Here is a 27,982-nt window from a genome sequence, read left to right on the forward strand (position 1 = left end):
CTTGAAATTACCTCACACATCCCAACCGGCTTCCCCGCCCCATCTGGTGGGGGCTGGCCCTCAGCCCTCCAGCCCCCTTTTCCCCACATGTTCCGGAAACCAGGGGCCAACATGGATCTTCCCATCAACATCAGCTGAGCCTGGAAGCTTCACCCCTTGGGAGACCATGGAAAGGGACAGCAGCCGGGTGAGCCTCTGTGGGCCTCGGGCCAGAACCTCTGGGTGCTGAGGAATCAGGGACGGGGCTGTGAGATAGGTGGGGCGCTGGCATCTGTGTGCCTCAAGTTTTAAGGGAAATCGAATGTACCTTTTCTAGTTTGAAGCAACTTGGGATTAAGATTGCTTCGTCTCATTTTATCATGGTTCCTAGAAGGGGTCCCCGGAAGGAGAAGCTGATAGGATTTGGGATCTTGTCAGGAAGCACCGCAGGGCTGTCTGGCTGAATCCCGGGCTCCTGCTCTGTGGCCTGTGAGCACCCCGGCCAGGACATCTCTGCTGTTAGATATCAGCTTCGCTGGTTTGGGAATCATGGAAACTTAGCATTCTAACTGGGCTTCATGGTTATCTTGGCCAAACCCCTCACTAGACTCATAAACCATCCTAGAAAATGCGACTTTCTACGTGCATTTAAGACCTTCAAGAGGATTTTTCAACCTCCCTTGGCCATTTATTATCAGGCTTAATAATCTTCATGCTTGGAAAGTGATTCCTTAGGTCTAACCATAATTCCTTTGGATCCTTTCCTCTTCTGTTCTTGGTGGTGGCAGAGAGCAGCTAGAATGTCCTCTGTGGAAAAACCAGTTATATACACATGAAGGCTTCCAAAGATTTTGTTCAACTATGCCTCAGCTTTCTTTTCTTGAGGGACATTCCTCTTGTGCTCTAACTTCTCCTTAGGTCTGGTTTTCTGCTCCTTTCTATCTTCTTTTGTTCTTTATTGATATGGTAAAATCTGGGGCTCTGGGAAGGGTGGGGCAGCACTGGGTTTGAGAAGGATCAGCTCAGCCTATGTTCTGGCTTACAGTTGGCTTGTGGTCCATTCTGAACCCCAGATATGTTTCTGCAACCTTTACCATCATCTCTTTCATCATTCTTCCAGCCTCCTCTTGACTTTTCTTTCCCAGGCTTCTCCCCTGCTCTCTGCTCTGGTCTCCTTCGTTCATGTCTCCACCTCACCAAGGTCATTCGGCCCTAGGCCTCTGGGGCTCATTGGAGCCTCTGGTGAGCAGTAAGCGTGATGCATGGGGCAGAATGAAGTTTTGTCTGGGGCATGGGGAAGGTGAACCAACAGTCACAGCCATGGGGCATGTTCTTTGGTAACTTGTTGAGCCTAAATTTGATGGTCTCTAAACACAGAGAGTGAGAAGGGCTGAGTTATCTGAAGGGTGGTAGGGCCAGTCCCTGGGGTAGAGTGACAGAGGTGATATCTGCCTAGGGAGCTCATCTCAGAGTCAGGGACCAACATGGAGGGTCACTGAGGTGGGCACAGGGTGGAGAGCAGGCTTTTCATTATTGATGGAATAAGCATCAGATGGTGTGGTAGGTGCCGTGTTCATCCTGGGAGACTGTCCTAACTTACTTTGGAATGAAAGAACTGAACCATTACTTCTTTACATAAGGTTCTTAAATTTGCACGCTTGTTTAAGTAGAATCTTCAGATGGTGATCCTGAGGTGGGGGCAGGGAGAGCTGTCCGAGGCTCTTCATCTTAATCTGTAGCAGATTTCTTAAGATTGATTAAATTGAATAGGAGGCCACTGGGAGAAACTGGTCGCCTAAGGCTGTGCCTGGTCCCCGAAGACTTCATACAGAGATATGCACTGTGATTTTTGTCCTTCAGCTCCATAAAGCAGTGAGGAAGATGGTGGCCGATGGGCTTCAGCCTGATGAAGCTCCTGTGTGAGTTGGTTGGGTCTTCAGGGGGATCTTGGAAAGTGGGTGGAGAAAGCTCTCAACTTCTCTGTATTCAAAAGAGAAGCTGCATTATGTGGTGGACAGAACACTGACCAATTTCCAGGTCAGCTGTGACTTTGGGCAAACCTTTCTGCACCTTAGTTTCTTCATCTGTAAAATGGAATAAAAATAGTATCTACTTCAAGGAGTCTTAGGATAGTGTCTTTCACATAGTAAGACTCTTTAAGAATAACATCTGGCATAGATAGATATAGATATAGATATAGATATAGATATAGATATAGATATAGATATAGATATAGAGGTAGAGATATATTCATAGAGTGTTAAGATTTACTGTCATCATCATCATCATCATTATTATCATCATCTAGGGTCTAGTCTCGGCTTCCCTAAAAATTTGGACAAATATCTTCTGTTCTCTGTGCCTCAGTTTCCCCACCAACAAAAGAAGAGGATTGGAAAAATTGCCCCCTGAGGCCCCTTTCTGGTTTTATGACAGCCTCCGGAATTATATAGAATGGAATTACAGGTCTGTCACACTGGATATGCACATTTGTTCTTGAAAAATAGTGCGTATTTTGTGTTTTTTCAAAAGGCATCACATTCTTAATGCTTGAAGAAGTGCAGTGTTTATTAAAGGAAATCTGAAGTAGACCCATTGATAAAGCAACAATCCTTTATAGAGTGAAGTTCCTTCTACTGGGTCTTCTTAAAGTGGAGCAGGTTCTCAGTCAGCCCAAGATCACAGATGCTGCAGACTTGAGAATGGCTGGAGGTCCCAGGGCTGATTAGGATGAGCACCCTCCCCAGAGGGGACTGGGCAGGTTCCCAAGACGGCAGACCAGTAGGCTCAGGCCACTCCGCCTGACCCCAAAGTGCAGGCATCCCCAGGACTCCTGGCACCTGCCCTGTTCCCCTGCAGGCACGCAGCGCTCACCTGAGACCTCTGTGTTTCGTGTTGTCATTGGTGCTAAGCAGCCTTCCGCCTGGCCCATCCCACCCTGCCGCCCCCAGCATTGGCCTGTGACTTGGCAAACACGAGCGCGGATGTGTGGGAGTGTGTGTACAGGGCTGCAGGCTGTGGTGCTGGGTGGGAAGGCCGACTGATGTAACAAGAGCCACTTAGCTTAAGTGTCTTGTTTTGGCAAAACAGATTCCTCTTGGTACAGCAACAACAGGGGTGGACTGTGCCCAGCCAGGCAGGCAGGGTGCTGAGTAGGTGGCATGAGGAAAGCCTGCACAGAGCCCAGGGCTTGGTCAGCCAAGCGCGGGCCTTAGCAGCACCAGAAAGAGCCTGGCTCCTCTGATGGGAAAGCAATACCTAGACCTGTCCAGGGAGCCCCCATTGTGTACCAGCCCTGAACTATGTCACCCTCCAATATTGGCAGAGAGATGACACAGGGAGAAACTGAGGCACCAAGTTCCTGGGCAATAAAATGTTGTTTGCTTGGCAATAGCGGGCACTCAATGTTCTTTAAACTATTTGATGAATGAATAAATGAATGAATGAATGAACAAGGAAGTGTTTTGATTCTGGTCTAAAGGGGATGCCCAAGGCTTTTTCATGAGTATAGGAGGCATCATAATCTAGAAGAAACTTTAGAGCTCACCCATGCCGTAACTGTCAAGTTCTTTGGGGCAGCAGCCCCTTTTGTTCAAATGAAATCTTACGTGGAGCCCACTGTATGCAACTGAAAAGTGAATCTTCTCTGTGTGAAGTGAGATAAATGACTCAGAGTCCTTTACCTACTAAACTGGTCTCCAAGGCCTCTCCATGGAACCTCTAACGCTCTGTGGAACCCTGTTTGAAAACAGGTGGTTGTCCAACCCCTTCATTTTACAGGTTAAGGAGCTGGGACCCAGAGAGGGATGTGACTGTCCCTAAGGTCTCACAACTGGTTGGGAGCAGAAGCCAGACTGCCTTGTGTCTCCCATGCCTGGGACAAGGGAGGCCTCTGGTTCTGGCTTCTTATTCTGGAGCACAGTCTGATTCTGGGTTGACGGGGGTCCCTGAGGTTAACACTGTGTGGGGGGTAGTGCTGGTGGTTGGGTGGGAGTAGGAGCTGCTGAGGCATCTGCCTATGCTCTGAGGGGAGCCTGTATTTGTGGGTTTCTCTCAGTTCAGAGCGGGCAGAGTAGGAGGGAGCCCTGTGTACCTGGAGGCACAATGAAGCCTGGGTTGTGCAGTGAGGATGGGAAAGAAGCCATGATCCGCTCCAAGCCAGTCCAGACCAGCTCCATGGAGGCCATGCAGTCCAGTCCAGTCCACGCCAGAAGGGGTTCAGGGCCCCCCTGCCACGGCCCAGGAGCTCCCCAGGCTCCTAACAGGAGTTTTAGGTCCTGTTAAAGGGAGCTCCTGATCTTCCTTGGTACCCACTAGTGCTTCCAGTGGGGACTGGGGGCACCTCTTCCTTCCTAGCCCAGAGTGCTGGGGTGCTGGCCTGGGGGCCTGCCTGTGCCCACCCTTTGAACATCCTGGATACTCAAGGTCACTGGGAGAGAGAAGCTGCCACAGGGACCTAAGTCTGGGGGGAGTCCCTTCTCGTTGAAGCTTGGTGAGAGGCGGCCAGTGGGAGAGCACAGAGACGTGCAGCAGCCCAAGGACAGGAGACAGAAGACCAGGGCTCTGGTCCAGGCATGGCCCCCAGGTGGCTGTGTGACCTTAGACAAGCCACATTGCCTTCCCGGGCCTTAATTATCTCATCAGTAGGATAAGGGTTGGACTAGAGGGTTTTCAAGATCCTTCTGGCTCTGGCAGGCTGTGATATGCCCAGCCTGCCCCAGGCTGGGGGCTTTATGAAGGGATGGCCCCGGCTGAGGAGGGAGGCCCAGTCAGCTTGGGCCTTGACTGGGCCTTGGACTTGAAGGGGCCTTGATGGACCTGCCCTTGGGCCGTGAAGATGTGTTGAAGTCACTGCTGTTGCAAGTGGACGTCCTTTAGGTCTAGCGTGAGACCTTTTTATGGGGTACTTCTCCCTGCCTGCTGGGGGCTCTGAGTGACCCACAGTGCATCTGTCCCAGAGCTCAGGCTGCCGCCTGTGCTGGGAGAACAGTCTCTCTGAAAAGCCGGGGGCTCAATCCGTGGCAGCAGCCACATGACCACTGCAATGAAGCGATCCATGAGGTGGCTGTGACATCACTCAGCACAGCAGAGGGTCCTTCTCCTCCCGGCCTCACTGGCTGGGCCTGCAGGAGACCCAGAGACGCCAAGGGCAGGACACACTTGGGGGATTGTTAACTTACTCCCATCCCCCACCGCTAAGGGCCCATGGGGCAGAGTCTGCCACAGGAAACTATAAAAATGTCGCATTCACCTTGGGATGAGGAATCTACCCCTGGAAGCTAGGTACAGAGAGCAGTGGACTAGGTGCAAGGAGCCTTGCATTTTCATCCCTATTCTGCTATAAGGTGTACCTGAGTGACTTTGGGCAAAGTGCACAGTGTTTTGGCCTCTACTTCCTTGTCTGTCAAATGGGAATAATAATCCTTATCAACTCCTGTCCAGGAAAGTGCTTGGAAAGAGTCCCAGAGCGAGGGACTGCTCTTTTCAGCCTTCCCCCTGGCCCGCCCCTCGCTGCCTTCCTGTGGACCCCTGCCCCGCCTGCCTTCCGGTCATGCCTCCTTCTGCCCCAGACTGTCTTAAGCAGGCTGGGTGAGTCTGAGTGGGGACCCATGGGAGCTGCAGAGGCACAGGCAGGTGGTAGCAGCGACAGCCTTGGGTGTATGCCTGGTCCATGACACAGTGAGGGCTCACCACTGTATTACCCCAGGGGGTAACCCCAGAGAGCACCCAGGGGTGGGGGGAGGAGAGGCAGGGCCGGGAAAGAATGATTGGCAATGCTAGGCCCGGGAAATGGCCCAGTCACCCACACTTGGGCTCTGCCCTGTCCACCTTCCCGGCCAGGCTGAGGACCTCTGGTCTGCAGGCAGACTGTGGGGAGCCAGGGGCCCTGGCCCAGGAGTCGATTATCTGAGCTCCATTCCTGGGTCTTCTGCTCACTGGCAAAGGCTGGGAGTTGGGCCAGTTCTGGTCCTGGCTCTGCCCTTTGTATCTTGGGACCTTGGGCAAGAAGTCTTCTCCCCTCCCTCTTCCTCACCTGCTCAACGCCTCTGCTCTGAGGGTGAGGCCAGGCCTCTGGGAGGGAGGCTGTAATCTTAGCAGTTGCTCTCCAAGAATTGAGGAAAGGAAATGAGTTACTGCTGTAGTAGGTTAGACATCAGAAAGAACTTCCAGCAGGGTGGGGTGGCAGGCTGTGAAATGGATAAAGGAGGATGGCTGTGGAATCTCCTATTCTGTGGTCCCTGAAACTGAGGACTCTCCCGAGCATCCTGTGATGGTTTGGGTTGGCGTTCAGAGTCAACGGAATGGAGCAGACGGCTTCGCTCTGGAGGCTGCTTTCCTCTGGTCTTGGGGCTGCCCTTCCACCCTGCTGTCCCTGCTGGGGTTTGCAGGTTCCCACATGAGCAGTTCTCATTCGGGACTTGGGGTCCCAGAGCCTTCCTCTCGCCCTAGTCTGCAGCGCCAGAAACTCTCCATCTGCCTCCCACCAGCTCTGACGCCAGAGTACCCACTCCACTGAGGCCAGGGCCCCCAGGGCCTCCAGCTCTTTCCTGGATATTGCCCTTTCTACCCGCACCCCCAGCTTCCCGTCCATCCCCGTACTCGATAGCGGGCTACTGAGGCTCAGAGTCAACAGTTCTAAAGAGTCTGGCTGGGGACTACTCACCCCTCCTTCTGGTTCCTTGGGTGCTGAGCCCAAGATCAGTCCCATTTTACACGTCCTACCTCCCTCCAGACTCAGAGAAGAGCGACCCAGCTGGGCCTCCTGCCTGGACCCCAGGGCTCACCTCCCCAGGGCCTCTCCCCCTGCTTCCTGCTGTCCGAGGCCATGGTGGGCACTTGGGACCTACCTGTGGCTGGAGCGAGCTTCAGGGAGAAGGACCAGCAAGGCTCAGGCGGCCTCCTCTCTGCCTTTCCGACTGTCTCTGGCTTCGCGCTGTGCCTGCCCGCCGCCAGTTCTCTCTCTGTTCTAACTCCCTCGTGCCGCTCCAGCGTCCCCCTAGTCTTCCCACCTATCTGGGCTCTACTCTCTCAGCCCTCTCTCCTTCAGCCCTGGCCCCTTTGTTTCCGCCTGTCATGACAGGGTGACAGGGCTGGGCCATGGGGTCCCCCTCAGGTGGAGACAGCCTGAGCTCTTGACTAGGAATTAGAAGATTGGGACAGAGTCCCTACAAGGCCGCTAGTCAGGTTAGGGGCTCCCGGCGTGCTCTTGAGTCCCTCTGAACCCCAGTGTCCTCGTGCATAAACTGAGGATAACAATCCCTGTCCAGCTTGCTAACCAGCAGCCTTGTGAGAATCAAATCAAATAACGGGTGTGAAAGTGCTTTGCCAGTTGTAAGCCCCAAAGAAAGGAAGTAAGAGACTGTGGGCATTCGGATCCTGTTGGTCAAGGCCCTACCTGCTCTTAGGAGGCCTGGTTAGATCCAAGCCCTGTCACTCACCTGAGATGTGAATTTGGGCATGTTCTTAACTTCCCTGGACTCAGCTTCAAAATCCATAAAACAGGGCTAACAATACCGACCACAAAGAGCAGTTACGAGGTTGAAATGGGATCAAGTAAAATGGCTAGTGAACTGTTAGCTTTATTATGGTGACACACATTTAGAGACCAGGCTCTTCCATGTTTATTCTGCGTTCAGCTGGGGAAGGAGGCAAGATTATTCTCATTTTACATGTGTGGAGACAGACTTGCCCAAGGTAACCCAGTTAGGAATGGATGCAGTCATACTGGAACACAGATTTTTCTATTTCAAGCGTCTTTAACAAACAAACGCCCACCACAGCTAAGGTCACCAACTCCTACTTTACGTATGTCATCCATCACTACAATGCTATGAAGCGGGGAAACTGACTCACCTTCAGATGAGGAAACTGAGCTGTAAAGAGGTTGAGTCACTGGCCCAGTCACCAGCTGGCTTAGAGAGTACTGGATGACCGTGATGCGGCTGCTCCCGTCCACCCGGCTCCACCCTGTCCTGGCAGGCCACAGGGCCCAACTGTGGTTCCCACTGGAAAGTTCCATAAGACTGAGATCCCTGCGGGAACCCCCGGACCCTCCCCAGGCTCCCCATGGTGCTTCCAGCCCTGCAGGGTCCCCGGCCCCAGTCCTCAGGCCCTGTCACAAATGCACAATGAACGCTATGTACACAGGTTTCAGGAAGAGGACTGCGCCTGGAGGCCCCTGCTGCTGATTCTAGAAAGCAGGGGACTCAGACGCACATAGACTTGGGGCAGAATCCTGACTATGTGATTCTGGCAATCTGAGCTCTGAGCCTTAAGTGTCTCATCTGTAAAATGGGCTTCTAAAAAGAGCGACCTCTCAGGGATGGAGTGAGGACCTCATGAGGCCACAGACGTGAAAGTTTATAATAAACTCTAAAGTACTGTATATTGTGAGCTATTATCATTTTATTGTATTGAGGTATGGGAATTCCCTCCGAGGCTGGGGAAGACTTAGAGTGTGAGCATAAGAGAAGGAGGCCTGACAGGCCAGTGGAGGTGCCACAATGCCAGGGTCCCAGGCTCGGGCCACCACTGGTGGGAAGCACAGGGTCCTACACGGCCAGGACTTGCCCCTCTCATTGAAGGACCTCAGTCTGGCCTTTGTCTAGCATCCTCTTTTCTCCCTACAATGAGCTCACACCACCTTTCAGCCCTCTGGTCACGCTCCATGGCTGTTAAATCTCAGCATGGTTGGCTCTGCGTGTGTCAATGCAAAGCAGGAGAGGAACGACCATTTCCTGCGCGGCTGCTGTGTTCCAGGCATGGATGAGAGCTTTCCTATTTTGTCTCATTGAGTCCTCGGGATTATTAGTCCTATTCTACAGATTAAGAAAAAGAAAGAGGAAAGTTAAGTGTCTTGCCCAAGATCCTACTGCCAGACTAGGATCGGGACCCAGGTCTGCCTGACTCCGAAGCCAGTGCTGTGAACTGATGCATTCTGTATTTCAACACGTCCTCACCACCTCTCCTTGCCCCCCACCTCAGTCCTGGCCTCCTTGAAGCTTCTAAGGGCTAACCTGTCTTTATTTTGTGGACGTCTCATCTCTAGACAATGGGAGTGAGAGGGAAATCTGAGCTCTGGTTTAGCAGGGTCAGCGGCAGCAGCTTCCCTTCAGTTCCCTAAACACACACGTGTATGTCCCTGCTCCGCTCGCTGGGGCATCTGGACTCGTGTGTATTTACCCACAGCCACAAACCGAGTGTGGTCAGGGACTGGAGATTCCTCCTTGAATTCATCCCACAGCCCCCAGAAAAATGAGGAAGTGACCAAATCAATTATCTCTGACTCTTAGAAGAAGGAGTTAAAAAAAATAAAAACAAAACAAAAACCAAAAACCCCTTCCTGGTAGGGACGATGGTGTTGACTCAGGCTGGATGTTCTAATGAACAGGACTTTTTATTAACTGGTCCGCTTAGTAATGATGTCAAATGCTTTCAAGCGCAGTGGAAGGTGAGGGATGGCAATAGAGGTGCCAGATGTCCAGAGCCTGTGTCCTCCATGCAGCCCTGCCAACTGTGCCCCCAGTGCAGGGTCCCCAAGCACAGGACTGCCTCCCCCACCATTCCTGCTGCCTCCTGGGAGACCTGCCCTCCTGAGCAGCCAGTCAGTGCTCAGCAAAAATCATAGTGAGAGCCAATGTGGCACCTGGGTCAGGTCAGTTCCCAGCTCCCCTGCTGCTCTGGGACTTCTAGAGGGGGCTTAAGAGGCAGAGATAGTGTGAGGGAGGTCAGAGATCTCTGAAAAGGGCCAGAGGGAGATGAGAAGATGCCTAATCTGGTGCCAGGGACTAGAGGTCCTGCAGACCAGGGCTCAGAAGCCTGCAGAGGCTTCTCAAGGCTCCCTCTCCCAGGTTTAGAGCACCCAAATGCTCAGGGTTTCCAGGAAGCAACAGGACTGACATTCACTGATTGCCTACTATGGCCGGCTGCTGTGTTATCTCATGCATCCCTCCTCTGAGAGGCAGCAAAGCCTAGTGGTGGAGCATGGCCTCTGCAGCCCGACTTTCTGGGCTCACACCCTGGCTCTCTACTCTCTAGCTATGAGAGCTTGATCACGTTACTTAATCCTTCTGCATCTGTTTCCCCCTGTGCAAAACAGGGATAATGAGTTCCTACCTCACTGGGTTGTTCTGAGGACTGAGTAAATATACAGCACTTAGAGCAGGTTAAGTCCTCTATAACTATACATTAAAATGCTAAATCTAAATTAATAAATAACTCCACCTGTAGCTGAGTAAGGTTAAGGATCTTGTCCAAGAGTGGACTCATACCTCAGCCTATGCCTTCCTCTCCTCCTCCACCTCGCCTCTCTAGTTTCCCTGATGTATTGGCGCATGTGCATGTGCGTGCACGTATGCGCATGTGTGAGAATTCGGGTGTTACTGAGAATGACGGGGATCAAGGCAGGTCAGGGCTTTTCTTAAGCTGTGCTTTTCACACTTCTGACAACAGCTCATAGTAAGACCAATGTTTTATAATCTGACACACAAACGTGAAACAAAAGCACGGGATATAGAGGGATTGGGTGTGAAAAGGGCAGAAAGGGTGGTTACTTCCCCTACAGGGGACCACATCTCCCTGAGTGACCCTCAGAGGAAGGGTCCAGTCCAGCAGCCTCTTCTTTGATGGTCCGTAGACCCGTGTAGCCAAAGCAGATACCCCAAGCCCCAGGCAGATGGCCCACTGCCCTCTACCCACCTCTGTAGGTCCCTGTGATGGGGAGAGACCATAAGGAGCTGGGGACAGCAGACTCGCTGAACTTCATTCCATCTTTGCACACTCTCTTCTCAGATGCTTCCCTGTCTGGGGCTCTGCTCACCCACTAGCTGCTTGCCCCAGAGCATTCATCTCCTACCTCAGTAGGGCCAACACCTGGGTGGGTTGGCAGGGGAGCAGCCTGAGGGATGCCCTTCACTCTGCTTTCAGAATGCTTCCCCAGCAAGGACGTCTCCAGCCTGGGCATCTCCAGCCTGGGTGTCCCCGGCCCGGGCATCACCTTCCAGGTCATCGTCCGGCAGGTCATCATCTGCTGGGTCGGCCTCCATGACATCGTCTCCGACAAGAACATGCCTTGTTAGGGCAACACCAGTGGGGGCCGTACCTGTCCGGGCATCTCCTGCCAGGTCAGCGCCAGCCGCCAGGGCCACTGGGGAGAGCCCAGGTAAGGGGGATGCTGCAGAGAAGGCAAGAGGAGCAGGGAAGCAGTCCATGGGAGGAAGTCTCAGAGTTGGCACTCTCTGCTCCTCCTCAACCACTTGGATAATGATGTGTGGGAAGGAGGTGGAATAGTCAGGGATAGGCAGTGGGGGACCTGGGGAAGTGGTGGCAGAAAAGAACCATTACATGCAAACCTAAGACAGTGGAAAATTGGGGCAAATGCTGTAGAAGATAAGAAACTGGACCAGCAAAGCAGGTGTGACTTTGGAGGCTGCTCGTTCTGGGTCAGAGTGCAGGTGTCAAGAGCAAGGCTCCCAGTTAGATACAGGGGTTCTTGGGCTGCCCTGTGGGTCTGCCGGGGAAGCTGGGGTCTGCATCACAGCAGTCCTGATCATGGGCTCATCTGTGGGTAGAGGAGGAAAGGGAGAGATTCTGACCAGGCAGGCACTCCCCGCCCCCAGCTTTCCAAACTGGCTTATATGATTCAGCTACTAGGAAGTCAGAGATGCCAAACGGGCCTCGGGGACTGGCTCTGCCCTTCATGAAACAGTATTTCAGCCCATCCCAACTTTGCCCTCCTCCTGTCCTAGACTTCAGGCTATCCCCACCCCCATAATATAAACAGGCCTGGAGGGGCGTCCCAGATTTTGGGCCCATTTCACCTTGCCCTCTCAAGAGTTGGTGAGGCACTTTGATGTGGCAGCCTTTGAAAGCAGACACACTTTGTTTGAATGCCTGCTCTGCCACTCACCAGCCAGGTCACCTTGAGCAAGTTACTCAACTTCCATGAACCTCAGTTTCCTCATCTATAAAATGGGCATAATAATACCCAGCTCACATGGTTGCTGTGAGAATTAAATAACATGCAAATGCCTGGCTGGCCCATAGTAGATGCTCAATAAAAGGGAGCTCTTGGTATCAGGCAGGGGTGGTGCCATTGTCTGGGGTAGAGGGGTCCTAACAAGCTCTCGTGGGCCAGCCTTGCTTCCTGAGCCCTCCTCTACTGTGCAGACTCCTCTCCAACAGCCTCACCCTCCCTTGCTGCTGCCCCGCTCCTAGGTATCAGCTTTCGCAAGTTCGCCTGGCAGGAGGGCCAGAAACGTTTGCTGCTCATCGGAAGTATCATCCTCCTCATCGCCCTCATTGTGTCCCTCATCCTTCTCTGTGAGTTTAAAGGAGGGAGCAGGGGTGGGCTCTGGTCGCTGCTGGGTGGAGTGGGGTCCAGGGTTGTGCGCACGCAGCCGAGAGACAGGAGTGGGGAACAGACACTCCCCCGGCTACCATGTCCACAGAGGGACACTCCTGCAAATGGCTTTGGACCCTGGCGCCCCAGACCCTTTGAGGTAGCTGGGTTACGAGTGTGGGAAGTCAGAGGAAGCTGGCCTTGGGTCCTGTCCATGCTACTTACTGTGTAACTCACTGGGTCAAGTGAGCTAACTACTCCGAGCTCAGTTTCTACATCTCCAAATGGGATTAAATTCAGTCATTCGCTCAACTTATGACGTGCCCAGTAAAATCTCAGAAAGACTTCACTGGGTTACGAGGAGTAATGAGATACTGGCACAAGGCCCGGCACAAAATCCCACTTTACCAATGTTGTTACTAAAAAAACAAACATAAAAATGCTGATTAAGAAAAGTCCCTCAGGCATTTTTAGTCAATGGGATAGAATGTTCAGGGGTTCAGGCCCCCTCAATTTGCCCCCTGCCTTTGGAAAGAATTCTCAGGACCTGTCCCAGGGCTCTTTGCCCTAGAGTCCACTATGAGCCCACACAGTGGGGAAGCTTGTGGGGAGCAAAAGGGGAGCACACCTCCTACCACCCCATACTCAGGGAGATTACAGTCTCCTGGGAGACATAGCCGGAAATGATTAAGGCCAAACACATATGAATGTGACTGTCAGGAAGAGGTGACAGCTGTGTGGGCTGGGGAGGCAGGGGACAGCTCATGAAGGCAGTGGGGCCAGATGAGGACCTGGAATTTGGGAGAACATCTTGAAGAGGGCATCTGAGTGACTGTGGGAAACGTGGGGGCAGATGGGCAAGGTCGGCATGGGGAGAGGGGAGGGACCGGCTTAACCAGAGAGGAGAATATACATTTGGGGACCTGGGGGCTGTCTGTTTGGTTGAGTACCACTAGGCCATGTTGTAGAGAGCTTTAAATGCCGGGCTGAGGGTTCTGTTAAAGAGGCAGCATGGTGTGGTGAGGAGCGAGGTGGAGACACCCGGCTGGCAGGGCTGTTTGAGGAAGAGGATTGGGCAGGAGGAGGTAGTGTGCTGTTTGAGTACAGCTTGAGTATCAGACAGATCTGCCACTTACCAGCTGTGTGACCTCAGCAAGTTAATTAACTCCCCGAGCCTCAGTTTCCCCACCTGCCTGACAAGGTGGTAGGTCACTGTCACGATGCATGTAAAGACCTCTGCATGGTGCCTGCCACATGGCATCCATGTGACCCTCCCGTGGAGACTCACTGCCCTGCTGGCCCTCCCTTCCCCACACAGGGCACTGCTCCAGGGGAGCCCCCTGGTGGTCCACTGAGAGCAGTAGGAAGTAACCCGTGGAGGGTGAGATGGCATCCAAGGGTGGTTCCCTAAATAGAGTTATAGGTTTCTCAGCATTTCCTGAAGTCTCGTGACCTTCAGACCTCCCAGGGCCAGGGAGGTGGTTTGACTTGTGTTCACTGAGCAGCTACATAGTGGGGTCAGGACTAGAGCCCCGGCATCCTCACTCCCTGTCCAGAGCTCTCTCTACTACATGTCAAGGCAACGCCTCGCCATGAGGCTTTGTGAGCATTCTGAGAGGGACTGCTGAGGGTTCCTGGAGGTTCAGTGCCCAGGGCGTGGGAGGGGGGAGACGAGGGCCTGCAGAGGAGGGGCCAGCCCAAGAGATTAGGAGGGATTGGTGTCTGGCCTTGGAAGGAGCAGTCACACAAGGGTGACCTTCACCTCGGGTGACCGAGAGCACGGTAGGGCCAGTGGGAGAAGTAGGGGTCGGGGCTGAGGCGTCGGTTGCAGACCAGAGGCGGGGTGAGGAGTTGGAACTCTGGTTTCTTAGGCATCCGAAGGGAGGTGTCTCCAGACAGGAGGGAGGACAGTTCCTAGTCTGGAAAGAGATAGGTGTTAGAAGAGGTCATGAAGCGGATTTTCACTTGTGGTTTGTAAAGCTGTCATCTTTTCAACCCGAGTCACGCATTTGGGAATCAGCCACCCAGAGTTGCTCTTTGAATGGGAAGATGTGTAAAGGCATAAAGACAAGTAATGGAGCAAGAACTAAGCATAGGGGACATCCCTTGTTTAGGGTAGAGGGAGGAGGAAGAAAATCCAGGCGCTTCTGAGGCTCAAAGGACAGCCTTTGAGAAGACAGGACAGGTAATGGTTGCATGTGTGTGACTGTGTTGATAGAAATTTCTCTGCTATGACCTGCAGAGCATAGAGATGAAGCGATGCCAGAGGGGTTCTGAGAAGGGGCCTCTTGGATACTGGAGGAGGAGATTTCTCTGGCCAGCATGTAGGCAGGGGAGCTCCCAAAGTAGTACCCACCTGCACACCTCCCTCTGTCCCTCTCTCTCTCTCTCTCTCTCTCTCTCTCTCACTGGGTGGCTGCTTGAGTCTGCCTGGTGCTGCCCTGGTTGTAAGAGCTTCTGGAGCATTCTGGAGCATTCCTGAGCAGCTTTTCTCTCCATACAGATGGGGGACGAGAGCCCCAGAGTCCAAGAGGGATTGCAGGTCGGTGTCTCAGAACTCTCAGGGCCTTGGGCTGCTTCGTGTCTCGTCTCTACGGGGCTGGCAGTGACCCAGCTGTTTGCTTCATTTTTTCCAGTCTACTTCTGGCGGGGCCACACAGGGGTCAAGTACAAGGAGCCAGCAGAGAGCTGCCCCAGGCACTCTGTACGCTGTGATGGGATGGTGGACTGCAAGCTAAAGAGTGACGAGCTGGGCTGTGGTAAGGAGGCTGGGCATACACGTGCATGTGTGCACTCGGGTGATGGCAAACTGTGCATCAGCTCAAATGGAAGGCAATGGACAGAGAATCAGAGGATCTGGGTTCTAGTCTCAGTAGACTTGACTTTGAAACCCAGCTTTGAGTGCTGTGTGACTTGGGCAAATCATTTACCTTCTCTGGGCTTTAGTTCTCTAATCTGTAAAATGAGTGGATTGGACAGATGAGCGATTCTCAGATAAAATCTGACAACTCCCGAATATGAGACTGAGCAAAGCAGAGCTGCTCTGGCGGGAGGGAGATGTGGGGTCTGGAACTCCATCCACATGCCCCTCCTCTATGCCCAGCAGGTGACCTCTGATTTGCCACCTTTACAGTTTCAAGAAGGTCAGTTTGTACGTGGCTGGCCTAGATGAGCACAAAGATCTCTTTGAGCTCTGGTCCTCAGTGGATTTTACACATGGCGTCTATGCATGGTCCTGATGCGGGTGTCTGCTGCGGCTACATGTCCGTCCATTCCACCTGTGCATTTACGTGTGTTGTTGCCCATGACCGCGTCAATCTTTGACTGAGCCTGTCCAGTGAACACTCAGTCAGATCATAGAACTTACGCCCCTTGTCACTCTCTTGTTTGGGCATGTCACTGCCCTCTCAGGGTGACAGCTCCTGACAGCACTTGCCCTTTTTCCCAGCAATGGCCCCCTGGGTCCTGTTGCATGGAGAGCTCTCCGCCCTGCCCCAGCCCTTTGCCTTGGCTCTGCCCTTATTGAATGTCTTGGGCTTGTGAGCACTGGCTGATGATCGTCATTTCCCAGGCCAAGCTCCCAGACATTTCCCAGGCCTTAGCGAGGAGCATCAGGGCAGGGGTGTCTCAGAACCTTTCTCAGTTCATTTTTTAAGATCTTGGAGCTTCTTGGGTGCTGAGGACCTGTGCTGCCCTTTTCTTGCCCTGCAGTGAGGTTTGACTGGGACAAGTCTCTGCTTAAAGTCTACTCTGGATCCTCGCATCAGTGGCTTCCTGTCTGCAGTGACAGCTGGAATGACTCCTACTCAAAGAAGACCTGCCAACAGCTGGGTTTTGAGAGGTAAACCTCCCCCTGGGGTCCTGGCTTCAGAGATGTCTCAGGTTCTTTGCAAGGGAATCTCAGGCTCATCTCAGAACCTCATATTTAAAACACACTTGGGGACCAGGGCGACGTCACTAGTCCAGGCTACCCTTGAGTTATTCAATGGGACAGTGGCCCTGGGAGCCCAAGTCTGGGGGCAACCTGTTTCCATGAGGTCAAAGTACTTATCTGGAGATCTGCAATAGGATCATATTGCTATGCAGCTCTTTGCATCACGGCACCCTCATGCCCGTTGTCACGTTTAAAGGTCACAGTGGCCCTGTGAGGTGGGTAGGCATTTGGGCAGGTCTTGTCTTCTTCTCACATGTGGGAACTAGAAGCTCAGGCTGTGCAAACCCTTTAGTGGACTTTGAGCTACAGCAGTTGTGGCTTGGGCTAGAACTCATCAAACGGGGAATGAGATGGGCAGTGGGGGCCAGGTAAAGTCATAAGAAGCGTTGGCTCTAAAGAGTTTAAACAAAGAAGCCAATGATGGTGGGTGGAGTGAGGAGTAGGGTTTATAATGACCTTCTCGCTTGAAGGTCCTCAATTTGCAGGCCACATAGTCATCTCCATCCTCCCTCTTGATCTGAGTTTTCAAACCAAGTAGTTTTGGGGTTCACCAATGTGTATGAGGATGTGAGGAGGAGGGTTTAGGATCTCACTGTTTGCTCTCTGTAGAAGAAGCACCTAGAAAACCAGGGCTTCAGTCTAGGACTTAGAACCAGTTCTCTGCCTGCACCTCAGCCTCGGCATTCCGATCTGTGAGAGGGGGATCTGGGTGGTCTCTTTGGAAGACGATGGACATCTTTTGTCATTGAGTTATGTGACCTTATGCAAGTCTGAACCTCCCTTGGGCTTCAGTAGATAGTGTCACTTATTCAAAGAACATTCATTGAGCTTTTATTCTGTGCCAGAGACTACGTGGCACCCAGACAAGATCCCTGTCCTTGGAGAACCTCTGGTCTGGTGTGGGCGAGAGAGGCTTACACCTATAATTACAGCATGATGTGATGGGTCATGATAACGATGTGTGCGAAGCACTGTGGGCACACAACGGAGAGGGTGCCTGGCTGTGCTTGGAGAGCAGAGAATGGAGGAGCCCCCTGGGTGGACAAACAGCATGTGCAAAGTCATGCTTTCACACAAGGGCGTACCATGTTCTAGAAATGTACGAAAGTGTCATGCAGATAGTGGTCCATGGATCACCCACATCAGAATCACCTGGGGTGCTTGTTAAAATGCACCCCAAAATCAGAATCTCTGGGATTAGGATTTAGAACCTGCTTCTTGAACCCCCCGAGGTGATTCTTATGCACACTGTAGCCTGAGATCCAGTAAAGCGAGTAAAAGGTTCTCAGAGTTTCACGTGGAAACTCATAACATGGGATCTTCCACCACCTGCTGCTGCCCCATGGATCACAGTTGGGATAGAAAGGGGCTACATTCTTTTCTGAGTGGCTCTCAGACCTGAGGGTGCATCGGAATCACCTGGAGAGCCTGTTAAAACAAGGAACCAGGGTTTCTGATTCAGTAGGTCTGGGGTAGGGCCCAAGAATTTGCCTTTCTAACAAATTCCCAGGTGGTGCTAATGCTGCTGTCGGGATAGGACCACTTCGAACTCCGGGGCTAGTGTGTTGGGCTAGTGGGGGGCCGTGATGGGATATGTGGGAGGGGTCTGAAGGTATTGGGCCTTATCTGCCTCTGGCCTCTGTCAGCAGGGCTGGCTAGGACCCCAATAGCCAGCTAGGGGACCCAGGGTGGACTCTGTCTCAAAGGGGCTCATTCTTCTTCCCCTCTCCTCCCTCGCAGCGCTTACTGGACAACCGAGGTGGACTACAGGGATTTTGCCAGCAGTTTCTCAGTCTCCAAATACAATTCCACCATCCAGGGAAGCCTCCACAGGTACGGTGGGGTGGGCCAGGCTTGCCTGTCTGAGCAAGGGATGGGGGTGCTTTGAGTCGGGGCCTTGATGGGACCCACCCAGCCTCCAGGAGCCCATCGTGAAGGTCAGGAGCATCTCAGAAACAGTCCTCACCATCTGCCTCCTGAATTAAAAGCTATTATTGAAGCTTGGTGCAGAGAGCACCTCGAGGTCAAGGGTGCCCCCAAGAGTTTAACTGGTTGCCAGAGACAATGAATCAAACTTGGGGCCACCAGTCAGCCAGGTGTTTGGACTGAAAGCTGCTGCAGGGCATGAGCTTGGAGTGGGGAGGGAGAAACATCATTGGGGTCAGAAATGGGGAGGGGGAGAGCAGCAGGGGGAGTGCCAGGTGCATGTGCGCAGGCACGAGGAGGCCCATCTGGGAAGCATCGTCCTCCTCCTGGGCCTTGCCATCTGTCATCTTTTACACTGCAGCCCCGTCCTTCACTGATGGGGGAGGGTGGGGGGTGCTCCATCAGCTAGCAGTGTACTTTACCCCAGGAAGAGGAGAGGAGAGAAGAAACAAGGCTCTAAGGGAAGAAGGGATGCGGAGGGGAGGGAAGTGAATTAGCTGCATCCTGGATGCCTGCTTTGTGCCAGGTGGTTTGCATGCTACATTGCTGATAGAGCATCGAGGAACTATCAGAGGAGCATTAGGCTACCTGTTTAGCTGTGGAAAGATGCTGGGACAACAAAGTCATGAGCTCAAAGGATGCAGATCTAGCCAATGTGTGCAATCTACCACAGGAAAAGTGGGTGGGGGGAAGAGTGGGGATGGTTTGCACTGAGCCATCCGCATTCTTGGAAAAAACACTGGAAGGGTCTGTCCCATTGAGAGGGAGAAGGTCAGAATCTCCATCTTCTTGTGCAAAAGGAATGGGATACAAACTTAGCAGGAGTCAATCAGGGAAAGTTTCCTGGAGGAGCTGGCTAATGTGCCCTTTTGCCAATCTTCTGTGTCTCCTCCTGCAGGTCTGAATGCCCTTCCCAGCGGTATGTCTCTCTCCAGTGTTCCCGTAAGAAGATGTTCTTCCTCCTGGATTGTGGCCTGTGTGGGGTGGGAGTCAGGGGGCAGAGGGGTGGGACCCCTCTGGGGAAGATGGCCAGCCCTGAGGGTCCAAGCCAGGAAGAGGGGCTTAAACAGCAAGCCTGCTTCAGGGCCAGGGGCCTTGTAAGGCACTGGGACAGTCTCAGGGTAGAATTTCCCCTTCTGACTCTGCTCAGCCCAGCAACCTCGCTCATACCAAGGAAGCCATTCAAGTCTCCCGGATTCTGGGCAGGGGCCAGAGGACTGGGAGAGCAAGTCTAGGCCAGTGTAAAGCTCCTATATCCATAGATGTGGAACTAGATCTAGAGCCATTTATTGAGTACATTCTATGCACAAGGCACTGTGCCTACTTCTTTATAAACATGATTGCACTTAATTGTCACTTGGCAGGTGCAATTATTGTTCACTTACTGAAAAGATACTGAAATGTTTGCCTTACTTAAGGGCAGACCGCTGGTAGGTGAGGAGCTGGTATTTGACCTCGGGTTTGACCCCAAAGTCCAAGCTGTTAACCGGTCCATGAGTGCTGTGTTCTCAGTAATGGCCGGGAGGGGGCGTTCCTCTGAGCACGCCGGGCACAGCACTATGGACGGAGTGCCCACCCCCTCAGACTACCACTGGTTCTTCACTCTCTCCTTCAAAGAAAAAAGAACACACATCTGAACAAACTGCAAGGGCTGCCCTCCTTGTCCATGATTTCAGGGGGATGACTCGCTCCAGAACATGTTTGTAAATGTTTTCTTGGGGTGCAGGGTCCCCAACAGCACTAAATGATCCGCTGGGGAACCATGTGGGCACAAACTCGCCTGTGCTTCATGGGAAGTTTATTTCTCCTTTGTTTGGAAATGATAGAGATCCCCATCACAGCGCTTATAGGTCAGGGTCCTGTTAGACTGGGCCAGCTTTCCTGAGCTCCTGACAGCAGCCCTGGGATTCACCATTGTGACCCTAATGCCTGGCCTGGTCCCCAAAGCATTGGGCACTTAGTAAGCATTTTTCCAGTTAATGAAAGAAAGAATGAGTGAGAGGAAAGAGGAACCTGCCTAGGATCAAACTTCCCACTGGATGATCCCAAAAAACTCACCCACCATGTGGGAGCTCTGCTTGGGCAGGAAACAGCCGTGCCACATCAGATTAAGTGAGCAAAGAGGGGTCCCTGGGTGGAGTGGACGCCTTCAGGCTGGGGCTACCTGAGCTTGCCCTGGGCCCGGGGAGCATGGCAGCGGCTCCGAGAGAAGCAGAATTCACGGTTCATCTCTTCTGCTTCTCCCCAGACTGTGGACTGAGGGCCATGACCGGGCGGATTGTGGGAGGGGCGTTGGCCCCAGAGAGCAAATGGCCTTGGCAAGTTAGTCTGCACTATGGCACCACCCACATTTGTGGGGGCACGCTGATTGACGCCCAGTGGGTGCTCACCGCTGCCCACTGCTTCTTTGTGTAAGTGCCTGAAGGGGTGGGTGATGTGATGCCGCAGGGGTCAGGATCACCAGGAATGGCTGACAGCTGACTGACGTCTCTCCGTGGAGGAGGGCTTTGGTTGTGAGCCCGGCCCCCGTGGGCCAGGCGGAACTGCTGTGGTGAGGGCCGTGCTTTGCTCTTGGTATTTTTGTCCTGGGAGTGTGAGTTGGGGGTACTTGTTCTGAGCTAGGCCCAGAATGAGCTCATACCATTGAAGGCCCCAAGGGAGAGTGAGGCAGACAGGGAGAAGGACTTGGAAGCCAACCCCTGAAGGACAGGGTGAAATAAAAAGGCTTTGGGTTTGTTGTTGCTTCCTGCAACCAGAACTTATGGGAGAGGAGCCCAAGAAGTCAGGAACACTGTCCCAGGAATGGAGGGATGGGGATTGCAGAGAGGGCCGTGCAATCAGCTTCTGACAGTCGCCAGCCGGGCTTGTCCCTTTGAGCTGGTGGGCAGGAAAGGGCTCTGGAGACGAGGCCTCAGGAGCACCAGCTTCCTCAATAATGAGTCTTCAGTGGGTTGTTTTGTCCCATCTCAAGCTCCATTTCTGCTGAGGATAATACTACTGAGATGTCTCCCACTCACCTTATTAGATCCTTGGTGGAGTGCAGAGGAGACAGTGAGTGAATACTCACCGAGGTCTTACCCCTCCTCATTATTACTGTAAGGTGCAAAGCGGCCAGTTCAGAATGGTTTCTTGGGGGTGAGGGATCGTGTTGTGTCCCTGGGCTAAGATGGAGGGCTCCCTCCAGAGGTCATTGCATCCATCCTCCTGCCTCCAGGCTGGTGGTCCGGCTGCAGCTCCCTGTATATAGCAGATGCTGCCAGTGGGATCTACCAGGCAGGTGACTGGACCGTGTTCTCTTGGGGCTCTTGCAGGACCCGGGAGAAGATCCTGGAGGGCTGGAAGGTGTATGTGGGCACCAACAACCTGCACCAGCTGCCGGAGGCAGCCTCTGTCTCCCAGATCATCATCAACGGCAACTACACCGACGAGCAGGACGACTACGACATCGCCCTCATGCGGCTCTCCAAGCCCCTGACCCTGTCTGGTGAGTGAATCAAGGCCTGTCACACCCCACCCTGGCTCCTCCCGGCAGCTCTTGGGCCCCGCCTTTGCACTTGGCCGCATCCCTCCACATCTCGGGGTCCCAGAGCTTTGGCATGACGGAAGTCAAATACTCATAGAGATCACTTAATGGAACACCTCTATTTTACAGTCGGGGAAACTGAGGCCCAGAGGTTGGAAATGTTTGCCCCAAATGACACATCTTACATTGCAAATTGGTGACAGCACCAGGGCTTGCAATAGAAATAGATCGAATTGTTTCACTGGTATTTATTGAGGACTTAGAGGCCAGACACTGTGGTAGGCATATCACATCCATGATTTCATTTACTCTTCACAGCCAATCCTGTGGAGCAGTTACTATTATTAGCTTCATTTTACATTTGAGGAGATGAAGCTTTAGAGAGAAAGAATCCCCTGAGGCCACAAAGTAATAAGTGGCGGCTCTAGGACTGGATCCAGGTCCATCTGACTCCCAAGTGATACTCTGCCCACTCGGCTCTCTGCTGGCAAATTGCTAACACTGTGGTTGAGAACACAAGACTGTACACATTCAAACGACGAATTGCCATGAGGTTGAAGCTAAGGACCCAAATGAGGCTACAGGAAGGAAATGCTCCTGAAGTGCTTGGGAGGAGATCAAAGAAGGCTTCCTTCATTAATGCATTCACTTATTTGCTCACTTACAAATACAATGTGGCTACTCTATAGTGGGCTCTGCCTTTGCAATTGTAAATAGAACAAAATGGGTGACACACACAGACATCCAGTAGAGGCCAACGAAGCGATGTTGGGGGCAGCTGGGGGAGCTGTGGGGGCACAGATGGGGCACTTAATAAGTCGTGGCAGGCTGGGAGGCTTCCCTGAGGAAGGATAGCTAAGGTGGAGCGGGATTTCCGGAAGCCTTGGAGGTCTCCCTGGTTAGTCCAGCCTTTCCTGTGCTCTGAGCCTGTGAGCTGGTCTTTCCTGGCACATCAATTATGGAGGCGGCGTCTGTCTTGAGTCAGAGCAGTTAGGTCATCAGGGTGGTGTGAGGAGGAGGAAACTGTGGCAGAGCTCAGTTGGGTGGGGCAGGCCCAGAACCATGCCCACCCAGAGCCACGCCCACCAGCGGGCCAGCCCTCTCTGCCCTCCTCCAGCCTTGCCTGTGGAGCCCAGGGCTGTGAGGTAAAGGGTGCCTGGCTGCCACTGCCCTGCCCCTCATGCACACATAAAAGGGAGAAGGCGGTCTGCAGGACCAGAACAAGTTTTCCCAACCTTGTAAAACTCAGACTCCATTTGGCTAACCACCCAGATCCACCTCCCACCACCACAACCTCCCTTAATATTATTTCAATTCTAAACCAAATTAAATAATTTGTAAAACCAAATGAAAGCTATTATAACATTGCATACGCTTTTCAGACTATAGCAGTCTCTCTCCAGACTCTGATGGCCCCCCGGGCAGGGACCAGACCTTCTAGTCTGAGAATCAGCTCAGATTTATGTAGACCTGCGGTCAGACCAGGTGCCCCGAGTTTTGGTTTGGAAATCAGGGCAGATTTTCTTAAACTCGTTTGGCAGGCAGAGCGCTTTGAAGTCACAGTACTATCTGAGAAAACTTGTGAAAACTCACTGATAAATTTAATTCCCTCATAATAGCAAGTGGAATATATAACAATGTTACATGTTTTTAAGACTACATCTCAAAAAAGACTATTTTAAGAAATCATGCTTTGCATTTTTTTGTCGATAGTTGATGCCATCCCTTCATTTATTTTTTTTGTTTACCCTTTAGCAGACAGATGTTAGACACCAATGCTTAAAGCCCAATTTATAGAAGAATTTAAGAGCCAGTATCCCTCCTTCCCTCCCTCCCTCCTTCTCTCTCTCTCCTTCCTTCCTTCCTTCCTCCTTCCCTCACTCCCTCCCTCCTCCCTTCCCTCCTTCCATGTTTGTGGAGCACTTCCTATGTGTCAGGCCCGACTGTAGGTGCAGGAAGCTGCAGTGAGCATGACAAACTATTGAGAGCACTGCAAACATTCTCTGTATCAACTAATAATTTCCTCTTGCAAAATGGAGTTTGGTGGCCGATGTCCTAGTCCATCTGGGGACACCAGTCCTCAGAAGGAGTTCATGAAGCAACACACAACAGAACCTTCTAAATGCTTCTGAGTGTGGGAGCAAGTGAGCAGTGATTTTGTGGTCTGTGCCTCTAGAGATGTGCTCTTCCCACTTGGAAAGGCTGTCTCACGCTGGAGGGAGGGCCTCGGGCTCTGGGCAACCAGTGGGTGCCCTCCCCAGACCAGGCTGGACACACCACTGAGACGTCATGGTTGTAATCCCTGGAACTTAGCCTGCTGCTTGTTGCTCTGATGGACAGGCATGGAAGAGGCTCAACCCGGAGATCTACTCTTGGTGGGGACAGATCTGCAGCCACCCAGTATCAACTCAGTGCTGGGGAGCTTCCAAGGCATATGCATCTGCCCACATGGCACCCACTGAAATCAGAATGTTCGGGGGACTCTGGCAGCACCCTGAAAGCTGGAGGGTCAAGATAAAGTGATTGAGTTTCTTGCCTCATCAGTTCAGGGCTCTGGAAGATTCAGAACCACTCTGGGGGCAAGGAGGGGGTCCTAGGACATTGGTACTCCCGCCCCTCCACTCTCCCTCCCCAGCAAAATCTCCAGCCTCGTCCTTCACTGATGTCTTGAGGTCTTGTTGCAGCTCATGTCCACCCTGCCTGCCTCCCCATGCATGGACAGACCTTCAGCCTCAACGAGACCTGCTGGATCACAGGCTTTGGCAAGACCAAGGAGACAGACGGTGAGAGTCAGAAATACTAGACTGTGTGTGCATGCATGTGCGCCTGTATACGTGTGTGTATGTGTGCATGCGTGTGTGCTGATATACGTATGTGTCTGTGTAGAGGTGATGTGTCAGGGTATATAGGTGAGGGCCTATCAAGAAGAGGGTTTGGGTAGATCCATGGGCCAGGGTGTGAACGTGTGGATGTACACACCTGCTTATATGTCAGAGCAGTCGATGTGGCAACGCCCTCCAGCCAAAACCACCAGGAAAGCCCCTGTAGTTGAAGAGGTTGGGTTCCTTGCTCATTGCACTGAGGGAGGACACACACCATAGAGAACGGCGAAGTGAGGGTGTTGGAAAGGACTATCACTGGACTTGGGTGGTTCAAAGAAGAGCAGCATTTGTCTAGATGGAATACTTTCAGGAAGCAGAGATAGTTCTATGATTGGGTATCTTAACAGTCTCGTCTAGGAGTTAAGAATAGACGGAGTCTAAAGCTATAATTGGTAAAGAAGCAGCAGCCACTCATACTGGCTGGGAGAGGGGGATGTTTGGTATTTTTGTGGTTTGCACAGTGACCTATCTTGTTTTCATTTATGCTTGAACAAGATTCTGAAGTGGCCGTGTTTTGCCTGACTTTGTCTCTATCAGAGTGGCCTGTCTGACGTTGGTTCTGTAGGATTGTTCATATTTGGGAGGAGGGCACCGTGGCCTGACTGGCCTCGCTGTTAGACTCATGCCAGTCGCAGGTGTCAGGGCCACTTTCCCCTTGCTCAGAGTGATGGAGGGGTGACTGGCCTAAGAGTGGCCTTGTTCTGACCATGGCTCCATAACTGACTAGCTGTGTGACTGTGGGCAGGTCACTTCTTCAGCCCTAGATTTCTCCATCTATAAATGGATTAATTATACCTCTTTCGAGCACATAGTTACCGAAAACAAATGAAGTGTTGCATTTGATGGTGCTTTGAGTACAGAAAAACATCGTGCAACCTGTAAGGTTGCCTGGTAGGCTTGTAAGTTCATCTGTGTATGCGTATGTCTCTTTGTTATGTGTAGTGAGTTGTCTGGTGTGAGGGTGGGTGTGCCCATATGTCCTGGATGGCCAACCACAGAATGATGCCTTCCATTCCCAGGAGGCTGTGAGTCTGGGTCCTGGGGTGGGGGGGCGGTGGCAGCTAGAAGCCCACGAAGCTGTCCAGAGTCTCACTCTCTTCCCATCCTCTGTTTCCTCCACCCCACTTCACTGAAGAGAAGACATCCCCCTTCCTCCGCGAGGTGCAGGTCAGCCTCATTGACTTCAAGAAGTGCAACAACTACTTGATCTATGACAGTTACCTCACCCCAAGGATGATGTGTGCTGGGGACCTCCGGGGGGGCAGAGACTCCTGCCAGGTGAGGCTGCTTCTAGGTGGGGCTCAGGTCTCAGGACCCTGGGCCAGTGGGGGAAGGCTGGGGGATTGAGGTCGGAGTGAGAACCAGGTGCCCATCGTTTCCTGCTCAAGAACCACCTCTCCCACCCTGCTGATGTGCGTGCTCTCCGCTGTAGGGAGACAGCGGGGGACCCCTGGTCTGCGAGCAGAACAACCGCTGGTACCTGGCAGGAGTCACCAGCTGGGGCACGGGCTGTGGCCAGAGAAACAAACCTGGTGTTTACACCAAAGTGACAGAAGTCCTCCCCTGGATATACAGCAAGATGGAGGTGAGAGCCCTGCATGGGGACACTGCACCGAGCAGGCTGAGAACTCCCAAAAGTGGGGTGCCTGGAAGAGAGCACAGCCTTTTCCCAGGGTCTCAGAAGAAGTCCCCTCTCCCCCTTGCATTTGGGGGTGCTCAGAAAGCGCAGAAGACCAGGACAAGACAGCAGTCAAATATTGGGCCAACCCCAGCTGCCTGTGTTCCTGTCTCTCCTTTTCCTCCGAGAGTTGAAAAAGGGTGGGCCGAGGCTGAGTGCCGGCCCCAGCATCACTGTCCTCCCCCAAGTGATGGCGGAGCTCTGAGTTCACACAGGCCACTGAGAGTAGGGGTCCTCCCCTCCTTGGCAGGAAGCTGGTCTCATGGGGAACTGGGCACCAGGAGACGAGGATTCACCTCTACCTCTGCTGACCCAGGTCACCCCCTGCCTTCCCTGGGCCTGCCGTCTTAGCTGTGAAGCAGGAACACTGTGCCTGCCCTCCCCTTTTCTGCCTGGGCCAGGGCGGAACAGCGGAGAGAGCTCAGGTGGGGACAGGGGAGGCTGCTCCAGAAATCCGGGGTGGTGGCTTTCTCAGAACCTGCTTCCATCTTTTCCCCTTTGCTGCCCCTCTTCTCCGAGGGGCAGTGCCAGGTGACAGCAGGGCTGAGTTTTAGGCTCTGAACCCCCACTTCTGGCGTCTATGTTCCCGGCCCACCCTCACCCTCTTTTCCCTCTTCCTCAGAGTGAGGTGCGCTTCCGGAAATCTTAAGCGGCTGTCCTGCTCCACCTCACAGCTCTGGCTGCTGTAAAGACTCGGGCCAAAGTGACTGGGCCATTTGCAACATCATCTGGGCTAAAGGCCACCAGACACCTTTGTTACTGCCACCTCCACTGTCTGCTGCTTCTGCGAATACGCACAAGTGTGTGTGTTTATGAGTGCGTGTGTGTGTGTGTGTGTGTGTTGTGTTCTCCCAAGGTCTTCAGAAACCAGGAGAGATGTCAGCTCTTCCCAGACCCCAGGCTGGAAATCACCTGGAGATAACAGTTTGGGCACCATGGAGGTTCCTACGGGGGTGTCCATAACGGATGGAGGAGGTAGAGCCTGGGGAAGAGCCTAAAGGTCACATCAGGAATTCTTGCTTCTCTGACCTTGACTCGGAGACTAGCCCAGAATGGGCAGCCCAGGTGACACCACACACCACTGCTGTCCAGGGACAATAGCAGTTTTCACTGGAGTTCCTGGACTCTCTCTAGTGGGAAGATATTCTGTTGGCAGCACGAGCATCCTGTCCTCTCTCAGGGCTCCTGCTGGCGCCGTGGATGTGGGGAGCGGGCTGCGCTGTAGCTGTCCATGCTGACGCCTGGGAACCGGGCTCAGTGTTCTTGTTTGGTCACAGGCTGTTGGGGGCAGATTTCATTTCATTTTATTTTTATATTGAAGAAATGGTAGTAGATGTATTTTTAAAGATTCTCCAAAATTCCAGGAGTGAGGAGAGCTAGCATCAAGCACTCCAAGAACTCTGAGGGACTCATGGGAGTCTGTTGCTGGAGAGCCCCGCGGAGCATCCTGGCTTCAAGGGACTGAAGGGGTCCCTTTGAGAAACTCGGGGAAGTGAATCCTCATTTGGGCTGGCGGGCAAACCCAACACAAAGAGAGCCACAACTGTCGCTGCATCCAAGGGCTACAAGCAGAGCATGAAGACGTGCGTGCTGCTTCCCCGTGGGCCCCCGGAGTCTGGGAAAATCCAGGCAGACAGGCATCCCTCCTTCCCAGAACTGTCCTGGGACCTTGGAATTTCTTCTCAGCTCTCTCCACCTTTCAGTTTCTCAGTTATTTCTG

General features: G+C 52.8%; 1 protein-coding gene across 1 annotated transcript; it reads left to right on the forward strand.

The window, feature by feature from the left end:
• Positions 1-143: 143 nt before the first annotated feature.
• On the forward strand, positions 144-27,982 carry TMPRSS13 (transmembrane serine protease 13). Its single transcript, XM_058544491.1, has 13 exons — positions 144-187; positions 10,906-11,140; positions 12,196-12,300; positions 14,956-15,078; positions 16,031-16,160; positions 17,994-18,086; positions 19,078-19,121; positions 20,428-20,590; positions 21,491-21,663; positions 24,387-24,485; positions 25,720-25,862; positions 26,017-26,169; positions 26,885-27,982. The coding sequence occupies exons 1-13, from the start codon at positions 167-169 to the stop codon at positions 26,909-26,911; spliced, it is 1,509 nt and encodes a 502-aa protein (XP_058400474.1). The 5' UTR covers positions 144-166; the 3' UTR covers positions 26,912-27,982.

Source organism: Diceros bicornis, chromosome 7, assembly GCF_020826845.1.
Source record: "Diceros bicornis minor isolate mBicDic1 chromosome 7, mDicBic1.mat.cur, whole genome shotgun sequence".
In the NCBI taxonomy this organism is placed as follows: Eukaryota; Metazoa; Chordata; class Mammalia; order Perissodactyla; family Rhinocerotidae; genus Diceros; species Diceros bicornis.